We start from the raw sequence: 11,482 nt of genomic DNA, 5'->3' as shown, positions 1-11,482 counted from the left end.
GGATGGGTGGATAATAAACATGAGGTGGGCGACTTTGTTGGTAGTGCGTGCGCTCGAAACGACACAAAAGCACATCTGCATTTCTAGTATTTAGGAATTACTACCTCCATAAACTAATATAAAAGCGTTTATATCACTAAAGAGGGAGTATAATATAATTTCGAAAAGGCAAACCGCCTGGAATGCTCACGCAAAGGTTCTGAGACGAATGACAGAATGAGACAGATTGAAGACAGCAAAACAAACAGGCACAGAATTTAGCATCCACAACAAGTCTGTTCTTCTCTTGCATTTCGTGTCATAGAAGTTCTGCTCTGTGTTTACGCATCAGAAGACTGACAGGTCAAGAAAACACATTCTAGAAAGTATTATCATCAAACATATCACACCATATTCACAAGTAAGCATCAAACTGCCGCCATTTGGACTATTCAACTCCTGACTGCCGCCATATCTCCACAGCTACTACGAGCCACGCACAAGTGCCTGAAACCAGAGCAGCCGTCCTTCACATGAGCAGGCATAAAAGAGATATCGAGGAAAATGCGCACTACCAGAGTGAAATCAACTGCAAAGCTAAAGCAGAGGCTAGGCCTATCAAGTGTAAACTGATAATACTATAAGATCTTTTTAAGATCACTACTTTAGTGATCTAAAAGATCTTATATTAGTTTAAAAGGGGAGTAAATAGTAATTACATGCACTTGATTCCTCTTTGATTGCTGTGCAAATGTCACACAAATCCCAAAGGCTTGTGCTATCTACTCCTTTTTTAACACTCAGCCATATAAAATGTGCCGCCTAATACTACAACTTGTGCGAGCAAATCTTCCATCAAAGTCTATCCGCTGGACTCAGATGCAAGACTTGGAGTCATCCTGGCAATCCTGGTGCAGCTAAGGTTACAGCTATACCTAGCACAGATTATTCAGTTATGTGGTCTCTCAGTGTTTTATATCTAATGGCTTGAATTGTCCTCAAGAAGGATATATCAACAAAAAAAGCTGATACCAAATGCAACTCCTGAAGCTCTAAAAAGGAAATCCCCCATGCAAGTTTATCCATTGGACACGATACCCAGGTGAGACCAACTTTGAGTTTGAGCAGGAAATGAAAAAATGCTTATGAAGAACTGTCAGGGGCATGAATCCCAACGGTTTCGTAAACTCTAATGCTAAACAAACTCTGGACTGATTACAGGAAGGGAAGATTACTTCACCAAGATGAAGACATCCACTTGGAATTTATTCAAGCCTTGCAATGAGAACTACTACCAAGTGCTTTTCCCTTCAGAAATACACTTTTTTTTGCCAGGGGTTCTTGAGCACTTGCGCATGTACTATCAGCTATCACAACTTCACAGTTTTCACTTACCTAGACCAGAACATACGCTATTTCTGGCATTTCCTCGGGATGTCGAATTCTTCCCATGGTTTTCCTGTACGCGAACTGCCAAGCAAATAGATCCTTACCACTTCGAGTCACTCGGGCAACGCCTTTGCCAAGGGCACGTATGCCTCTAGGCAACCCACCACATGCCCGAACCATCTAGTACCAAGTAAGTTACAAATTAGTGCACCAACAATTATTAAAAGTATAGCTATAAAGTATTCTACAGAAATACACCTGTTTTGCATAATTGTAAATTTCAGCATCAGCTTCTGTGATTTCAACTCCCGCATGGTACTTGAAAAGTCTCCAAGCATCTTCCTCCCCGAGGCACTTCATCTGCACAATATTTGATATCGTGCATCCCATGAATCCACACACCTTCTGTCTCCTTGATGTAAGAACAACCTTTTGATGACACCCAAGAGGCATCGGCAAACCAACAGCTACCAAGTCTGGGAAGGGTCTATCATAAACGTTGTCTAATAGAAGCAAAAAACTGTCTTGCACTAGAATGTCAGTGATGATCTTAGCTCGGCAATGCTCCTCTAACGCCGACATCGTCTCCCAATCCAATTTCAAGAAAGAAGCAAGATGATGTTGCATAACTATCACGCTGCTGCCACCATCAAGAAATAAGATGTGATGGAATGAATCGGCATAGCTAGCAGCAATGAGTGAAAGAAGTCGCGTCTTGCCAACACCCGGCGGGCCCCATAATCCAAGGAAGGACTCATCCGACCGCTCACTCTGTAAAAACTGAAGCACCTTATTCTTGTAAATGTCCATCCCCCAAAGGCCATGAATTCGTGACAGAGTCTCCCAAGCACGAATTGGGGTTTCTAACATTGCTTGATCGTCAGAGATTTTTGCCTGATTAACAGGACGAGCACCAAACTCCCACATCAGAATGCTGATTTCGCAAATGGTGACACTAACCTGATTCAAAGCAACAACATGGTCAGTAAGCTGGGTAGGGGGCAGCTTATTTTGGCAGCCACCCATAAGCCCCAAAAGAACTAGCCCTAAGTCACGCGTGAAAAAACACATCCTAGTTTGCATGAGTGGGTAAGAAGTCAATTAGATTATGGAAAAAAATTAAATATCAAAGCAAGAATGACACGTATGCTACAGAGCCACATCTTAGTAAACTATAAACCATGGAGAAGGCATAGTAGATGTAGAAGACACATGGAAGTAAAGTTATCAGTGTATTAAGGTTAGTTCAGTCTTAGTTCAAAGCTGCGACACTTACTATGGATCAGAGGGAGTAATATAATACACATAATATGGCATGAAATGCATCAATTGTCGTGGGAGGTTAGTGAAGATGAGTATAGTGTTGGGCCTCTGATCAAAGTGGCTACATGGTCAAGATGTGGGGAGACCCTTATTTGTTCAGACATGGATCGACAGATTATCATACCTGTATCATGGGCACCCAGAGGCAGATCATCTTGGGCACCAATAAGCAGACCATGGAAGTAAGATTTAGTTGATGATCCACTGGAACCATGCGTCTGAAATGAGGAAAATTGTCAGATCATGCAATAATCAAAATTATACTCTTCACTTGTACCCTACAAGACATAAAACATGTACTGCATATGGTTGAATAGTTGATACATAAGAGTATTATTAGAACACCTTGGTCAGCATAACAATTACAATATAATTACAGACCAATGGAAACTCTGGTGACGGACAAAACGTATAAGCAAATGAAAGCAATGAAACATTGCATAGTCGAAACCGCAATGAAAAATGTATGGCAAACTTATAAGACAGTGGCCGGTCCCAAGCCCGGGTAAAGGAGGAGGGTTGTGAGACTTGGCAAGCCAACGTCAAAACTCAGCCACTCTTATGGAGATGAATCCCAAAAGAAAATGAATCACCAAAGAACTAGCCATAGATAGGGATGCGTGGAAGCTTGCTATCCATGTGCCAGAACCATGACTTGGTTGCGAGATCTTATGGGTTTCAGCTCTAGCCTACCCCAACTTGTTTGGTGCTAAAGGCTTTGTTGTTGTTGTAAAATTATGCAAGACAGTGGCATTAACAATTTTTTCGGTGATTGTTAAATAAATATATATCCAATAAATGCTTCAAATATATTGTGTGGATCATGGATGTCACACTCCCCATCTCGAAGCACATGCCCTTCACCACACAAACAAAAAACCATGTTGCACGAGCAAATCCCACCTTAATGTGGTGAAATTGTTACCAAAACTACAATGAATGATGAACCACAAAGATTCAGAAAGGAAGGAGGGAAGTATTTGTTGGAGAGATGCTCACCAGATTAAGTTTGGTAAAAACTAGTGTGCGCAGTTGAAACAAATTCCACTTAACACGTAAAAAACTAGAAGTACAGATAATCATGCAGTCTATGGAATTATCAGTGCATACCTTTCTAGTTCAATTGGCCTTGTCCTTTCTGCTAACATGAGAATCAAAAAAAGAGGTACCATCGAAACACATAAATGACCAAGAGTATGCCCACTAACAATCTGAAGAGTCCACCTATAAATTTGTTTGTCCGCAACCTCTTCTACTCTAGCAAGGAGGTACAATCCTGAAATTATTTTGAACAGAAAAAAGATCAGATTGCATAACTTAGGTCATATTAGATTGCACTTTCAGTAAGAGCTACCATAAGTTCATGTCTTGTGAGGAAACTAATTATAAAAAAACCCAGTAAATTGAGGTGAATCACAAATAGCAACCTACACAAATAATGAAAATGCATGCATTATATTGAGCAGAAACAACACTAACCTGCTGCCCATAACCAGTAGCTTGTTGGTGCAAGGGACTTTGTTCTTGCCCAATCATCAAAACTCTCAATAATGAAAATGGCCTCAAAACATGTGAAAGTGGTCACCATCTTGACAAAAAGACCAATATGTCATCCTTCAGTATATTAAGTGTCACAAAAGTAGGAACAAGAAGAGGGTGAATTTATGCCGCTTGTTCTTTTCCAAGCAATTTTATGAACAAACATGGTGCTGAATGTTATATCTACCGCATAGAAGGTCTAGGGAAGACTTACTGGCAATTTGTGCCAAAATAGGGTGCCATTTTCTGGGTTGAGATGGTAATAGCATGAACCAAAGCCAGCAACACTGACACCAGCAAAGAGTATGTAGAGATCCCCCTGTGACCTGCCAGCAGGATAAATATTAGAGTGCTTCAAATCTTAATTCGAGTTAAAACAGGAACCAAAATTAGCATGAGTATTAAGTCTGCACCATAGCCTAAAATAGCTTTTGCAGTGGCTAAGGATGAGCCCGGCGAGACCGACAAAAAAGAGGGGGATTGTTGAGATCACATTCAGCGTATTAGGGATCCCTGCAAATAAGGCATAAACGCTATTCATTATTATCAAGAGTATTAAACCATATAACTTTACCCCAGACTTTCCTTGCACAGAAAAACAATGTTCATGATTTATTCTATATGCAGAGGGCACAGGTACTCGGTGTTGACAATCAGAATCATTTATTCCGAATGGAGCGTAACTTAGCTGAATCTACTCTTCAAAAGGCAAACTGATGATGGGACAGAGAGCGTGAACCAGAGGTTAATTACCAAGGAAAAGTGTGCGTTGGTCGGCAAAGTCGTGGTAGTCCTCGTTATGCGGGATGGCGGCCATGACAAGCATGACCATGATGATTATGTCTGTACATGACACATACTTCATCCTACTCACCACATCCATCCACGCCGCCACCCACTTCTTCCTCCAACTTACATCCTTCACAGCCACCTTGCGGTTATCCTCACAAGCTTGTTGCTGTTTAAGACGATTGAGCGAAAGTAGTTTGAGATCAGACGATGACGGCACCCAGTTCTTCCTTCTTTCCTCACTGTAGTTTTTTACCCAAACAGGCACAAACAAATCTTCAGTTTCCATAACATAACTTGTCACCTGAAGAGAATATGAATTTCATGAATTTCCATGATACTACTCTGCAAGTTAGTTCTAAAGGGAAAAACATTGGATCCATTTATATCCAGCCATTTACAAGAAAACAATAAGGACCAAAGGTGACAAAGAAAGTAAGCCGCATAGGAAGTAAGCTGAGTTCAAGTTGCATCATTAGAAGAAAAAATCACATGTTGAATCATGTTGACTGCTCCCTCCGATCCATATTACTTGTCGCTAAAACGGATGTATCTAGCACTAAAATAGATGCTGCATAACAAGACAAGTGGATCAGAGAAGTGATAGTGGGTAGGAACAGATATCTTTGAAGTGTGCTCGTCCATTCTTGCGAGTCTTATGACCTTATCCCAAGCAAACCCACCTGCTCGCATCCATTTGGAGTAATGTACACGACCCCTTATACTACCATATGTAGATTATATATAATTTAATGCAGAATAGCGGATCACATTGACTGTCCATGCCAAAGTACCGTACGAACAGGCAGCAATCTCCACGCGTTTTACAGTCCAAAGTTACTACACAGACCACCATGAGCCCTATGCCGCCATGACTTATGCATTCTCAAACACTCAAGACAAATGTACTGCCTAGTTTAGCACTACAAAATTATACAGGCTACATACATATACAGTGAGACAATTATTAACTCAATTAGTATAACAGAACTAACATAAATTGCTACCCAATATAGAAGATTGGACAGGATTAACAGTGATACGCCCATCTACGAAGCGAGGTATTCCGTTCCGTCCAATCTAAAGGAGCGCAGGCATGGTAACAGTAAGGTAATTAATCCAGGGTCAAGGAACAAGATACCGTGGGGGATTTCGAACGTCCAGTGGGCCCTGAGAAAGGAGGCGGCGGGGACAGATCTGGCGGCGTCATGGGGTCTTCACATCGGCTGCCTTGCGCTGGCGCGTCACCGGAGCCGACGTCCTCCATCATCCCCGCGCGCTCGCCGCCACACCTCCGACTAGCCTCGCTGGTGAGACCTCGGATACCGGTGGGGTTGCGTCGTCGGGGGCAGAGGAGGGAGTCGGGTGGATGCAGTCCGGCGGCTGTGGGAGCAGATGAGGGCGTCAGGGTCGCGTCGTCGATGGCTGGCGCTGGGCGACGTCGAATGGATGTGGTCGAGTAGGGAAGAGAGGAGTGTGTATCTGCGGCGGCGGGGCGGGGCGGCGGCGGGGGCGGTTGCTAACCCTAGGAGCGAGGGGAATCGAGCGTCGTCTGGTAGGTGCCGGTTCGGTCGAGACTTGGGCCGTCCCAGATCGAAGTCGAAAGGGGATTTTGATTTTATTTGGGGTCCTCCAGAGACGCTTTCCCATCGAACGTCCTTCTGGCCGTTGGATTAGCTGCACTAATCTTAAAGCACTCGTGACAGAGACCGTTCGCTAAGATGAAATTCAGAGAGCAACTAATTAACGAGCGCTCCTTCAGGAGCCTCGCAACGATCAGCGTCACTTGGCGCTCTCTTAGCCATTCATTACGTGTCGTGCTCTGGACGCTCCCTCCGGATTTTGTTTTTTTATTTTTCCGCACGCGTTTTCGACTTTTTAAGCGGGGTTTTTTTTCGGGTTTTTTCGATGTTTTGGTTTTCCACCGGTGTTCCGAAAAAAAATTTGCAAAAAAAACATGTTTTTTTCTTTCGCGAGAGTCACGGTTTTGCTTCCGCGAGAGGCACAGTTTTGCTTCGCGGGAGTCACGGTCGTGCCTCCCGGAAACGAAAAAACACGCGTTTCCTATTTTTTATTTCTTTCGCGAGAGTCACGGTTTTGCTTCCGCGAGAAGCACGGTTGTGCTTTCGCGAGAGTCATGGTCGTGCCTCTTGGAAACGGAAAAAACGTGTTTTCTGGGTTTTTTTTCCCTTTCGCGAGAGTCACGGTTTTGCTTCCACGAGAGGCACGATTATGCTTTTCGCGAGAGTCACGGTCGTGCCTCCTCGGAAACGGAAAAAACGCGTTTTCTGTATTTTTTTCATGAGAGTCACGGTTTTGCTTTCGCGGGAGTCACGGCCGTGCCTCCTTGAAAACGAAAAAAAAACTTGTTTTCTCTTTTTTTTTCTTTCGCGAGAGTCACGGTTTTGCTTCCGTGAGAGGCACGGTTGTGATTTCGTCAGAAGCACGGGCGTGCCTTTTTCGCAAAGAGGAAAAATCCCGTGCTCCCGGTTCGGTTTTTTGTCCGTTTTTTTTATCCGGGTTTTTTCGTGAAAAAAAGTTCGTCAAAACCTATCAACGTAGGAATTCAACGGCGAAAGCGGTTCGAGATTTGGACGCATGGTTTAAGAGATAAATCGTTTTGAATAAACGGATCTACGAAAAAAGGGAAAACTTCCAGGTTGCGACAGGTGACGCGCCACTTGTCGCAACTTGAGGGAGTTGGAGTGATCTTCGCAACGAGTACTCCTTATCTAGTGATTTCGTTCATTTGCGAACGCCACGCAACGCATTCACCGGCGCGATGCGGGTGTCGATGAGGACTAGGCGGGAGGCGGCGGGCTGCGCCGGCAGCAAGGCGCGGGAGGAGGTGCGCGACGCCGTTGATGTCTCTCAATCGAGATCCTCGGTGAGCGGACCTCGTCGGATCTGTCGAGATCATCGGTGTCGGGCTGGTGGCTCCACGAGCGGACAGGCCACGCGTGTGGGGGTGCCGTTGATGGCTCGATCCAGCGAGGGCGTTCACGCGTGCAACGGCGACGAGTGCGCCGTCAGTCGCGTAGGGCTCCTAGCGCTCTGGCAGGGGCGGAGCTGTCCCGAGGCGTGTGCAACGGTGCTACCTTAAGAATGTCAGGCGAGGCTAACCTCAAGAAAAAAGAGCGATCATACTAAGAACCGTTCCGGAAAAGCAGGATCTGATCGGGGCGATCAGGAGGCGACGAGCCCTTACGCGCCGCCGGTGACGCCTCCGGTTCCCTCTCTCTCCGTCGGCCACTCCGGCGGCGGGAGGGAGGGGGAACCTCGGGTCTGTTCGCTTGGTGGGTGTGTGGTAAGGTTAGGGTTGAGGGAGACGCTGCCGAGGCCGTTGCGGTGATGTCGCATCGGAATAAGTTTCTCCGGGCTCCGTTCGCGGTCAGGCGAGGCTTTTGCCTTCGTCTAGGAGCCAGCGGTGTTGGGGATCCCCGGATCTCGTCGAGGTCGCGGGCTATGGTGGTTGGAGGTCCATTGGCACTGGCCGTTTGGGTTCTCAGATGGGCGATGGATGCAAGGAGACGAAGACCCTTCTTATTCCTTGTTGGTATGATTTGATGTTGTTGTTCTTCTCCTTCCTCTGCGCTGATGCTGGTGGGAGATCCTGCTTTGTCCGGGCGGATGGCCCGGCCGCGGTGCTGGATCGGTTGGATGACTCGAGTTCTCTTCCTTCCGGAAGGGACACTTTTTGCGGTACTCAAAGCCAAAGATGGCGACGGCTGTTGCAGGTGTGTTGGATTGATGTCCATGCCCTCTCAGCGCTGGTGTCAAGAAAGGAGGAAGCAGCGTGGCGGCAATTGTACCGTGGTCGAAGATGATGAGCTGCTTGCGACTGGTTGCAGATCCTTCTGCTGCAGGGGTCTTCTCTCAAGATTCAAGGATGATGACCCAGGGCGCCGGAGATCTTCTTGTGTTATGGTTGTTTTAGGATTCTCTAGGTGTTCATGGTTCTTTGTGTTTGCGTTTCAGTGTGTTTGTAGGGGTCAACTTCGTTGTACTGATTCGTGATATGGATGGAAAACTTCTCAAAAAAAATGTCAGGCGGGATAAATAATGAAGTAGAGAAAAGAAAAATCACAAGAAAAGATTTTTATTCTCTTTCTTTTTTAGGGAATGCCGTCATGGCTACTTTATTAATTTGGTAATATAGTTACACCATTTGCAATGGCATTCACCAAAAAATCTGGGATTCATCGACCCACTTACAAGAAGAATTACTATCATAAGCATATTTTGCTAAAGAGTGGCCTACCTCATTAGTTTCACGAACACAATGCATAAATTCTACAGATCCTATCATGCCAGCAAGGATAAAACAATTTGCGTAGATAGCCGATGTTTCGCTCCATATCCTGTCATGTCCTACATATGGATTTTTATTCTCTTAATTAAGAGATGATCTCTTAACAACAATATGCTCACCATATACTGTATTTAGGGATATCACTGGTGGAAAAAGGGCCTTTGGTCGCGGTTCGCAACTGCCATTAGTCGCGGTTGCGCAACCGCGACCGAACGGGCGCGACTAAAGGCCCCACCCTTTAGTCGCGGTTTCTTAAGAACCGCGACTAAAGGCCCGTCCACGTGGGCGCCAGGTGGCCGTCGGGGCGGAGGACCTTTAGTCGCGGTTCTTCTGGCCAACCGCGACTAAAGGCCGCCGCAGGTTTAGGGTTTTAGCCCCCCCCCCCTTAAACATGTTTTCTGTTTAATTTGTATTGTTTTATTTCTTTTGTGCTTTATTTTAATTTTGAAGGAGTTTCACATATTCTACGGTACTACATACATGCATATGAATGTACAATTTCAAACAAATTTGAAATTATAACCAAAAAGAATTCAAGAGGAATATACAATATATATTCAATATCATCGGATGACCATATACAATTTTGAACAAGTTTCCATACATAATTTAATGCATATAAAGTTCTACGTCCTCGTAATGGTGTTCTCCTTTAGGATGGAGGACTTCCCTCCTGAACCATCTAGCTAGTTCCTCTTGAAGTGGTCGGAAGCGAGCTTCTGGACTAAGCATCATCCGGAGGTTATTCCTCTGAGCATTGGTATCACTCGGAACCCGCTCAGAGGTGTATCTCCGGATCATCTCACAGACATAGTATGCACATAGATTGGTCCCCGCTGGCTGAATATCCTCACCATTCTTAGCCTTTGCCCTTTTGAATTCTAGCTCTTTTTTGAATTCACCGACCTTTGTATCTACGAATCGTCTCCAAACCCTACGAGGCAAAGAAAATTAAATGAACAAGAGAGTTATTAATTACTTGATATTAGGAAATGAACGAAATAGGCCGATCGATATAGAGCGCAAATGAATGAAAATAATTACTTCTGCAGCATTCTTCTCATGTCGACCCAAAGCTTTGGATCCTTATTCAGAGAGTCGTGGACGAGACATTCTGAGGTGTCAACTTTAATTACTAGCAGAATCCAGTGGAACCTGCGGACACGATACATGCACAGTACGTCATGCATAACTCATCGATTAGCCGGCCACATACCATGCATGGAGTAAACAAAAGAGAATGTGCTCAAGACAGAAACACTCACCCAAAATGGTAAGGAAATAGAATATCACTTTTGAGTTCCTGCTTTGTAAGAAACTGCCACAGGTCTGCCTCCATGTCGGCGGGGTGATGCTCCAACACATATCCATTAACGATGTGTGGGTCAATGAACCCAACATCATGGATGTTCCTTACTCTGCATTCCTTAATCTTCATTCTGCATGTATAATAGCGGACAGAACAATATAGTTAGGACATATATATAGTGCAGGCAATATGAACGAGATGGGGTAGAAATAAATCACTTACAGAACGTAGCAACTGATGATAGATTTGTCGAGCTCGCGCAGATTGAAAAGCTGGAACAATTCACTCAGATGAATTTGTACATAGTAATGTTTGAAGTGATGCTCATATCTAACTTTCGCATAAATATATTCTTTGGCGTTTTTATTTTTTATGTAACCCTTGTACCATTTCAGCAGACCTTTCATTTGTGGAGGTAGATCCTGTTCCTGCGCAGGCTCGACGAGAGGCCCATTCTTCACATATGTAATTACTACCTCCTTCACTGGCGCCTCATCAAGGCCTAACAGTTCACGAAGAGTAATACCTAAGTTGGCCGCTTGTTCTCTGGCACTCGTTACAGTCAATCCATGTGCTGCCGCAGCTGCTATGATATCGGGGTCATCCGGACCGGCGGCTTTCACTATAAGCGGGGCAATCGATTGTTTACTTTGTTCCCCGAGCTGGGCAACTCGTTTCCCGCTTTTTTTACTTTCTAATTCCGTTTTCTCGGCCTCCTCCAAGGCTTTGTTCTCCTGGTTCTCCGCCCGCTCTTTCTTCTCCTTCAACATGAGTGCCTGCCTATGAAGTTCACATGCATAGTCGTCAGGCAGATTCTTCGCGGCTTGGGACGGTGTGCTCAA

General features: G+C 44.9%; 1 protein-coding gene across 2 annotated transcripts; it reads right to left on the bottom strand.

Annotated features, from left to right (window-relative positions):
- Positions 1 to 209: 209 nt before the first annotated feature.
- LOC119278702 lies at positions 210 to 6,574 on the bottom strand. 2 transcript variants are annotated; one of them, XM_037560038.1, is made up of 10 exons: positions 6,161 to 6,574; positions 4,984 to 5,323; positions 4,644 to 4,743; positions 4,445 to 4,556; positions 4,171 to 4,279; positions 3,802 to 3,967; positions 2,816 to 2,909; positions 1,627 to 2,328; positions 1,473 to 1,548; positions 210 to 486 (listed from the first exon to the last, which is right to left on the bottom strand). In XM_037560038.1, exons 1-10 carry the CDS (start codon positions 6,287 to 6,289, stop codon positions 428 to 430), a joined length of 1,887 nt encoding a protein of 628 aa, XP_037415935.1. In that variant the 5' UTR covers positions 6,290 to 6,574; the 3' UTR covers positions 210 to 427. The 2 variants fall into 2 exon arrangements, with proteins under 2 accessions (XP_037415935.1, XP_037415934.1); XM_037560037.1 differs by having other exon boundaries at positions 1,375 to 1,548; positions 6,161 to 6,571.
- Positions 6,575 to 11,482: the final 4,908 nt, after the last annotated feature.

This window comes from Triticum dicoccoides, chromosome 3B (genome assembly GCF_002162155.2).
Source record: "Triticum dicoccoides isolate Atlit2015 ecotype Zavitan chromosome 3B, WEW_v2.0, whole genome shotgun sequence".
Lineage (NCBI taxonomy): Eukaryota > Viridiplantae > Streptophyta > Magnoliopsida > Poales > Poaceae > Triticum > Triticum dicoccoides.
Note: the sequence above shows the minus strand (reverse complement) of the source record. Positions and strands in the feature narration are given on the sequence as shown.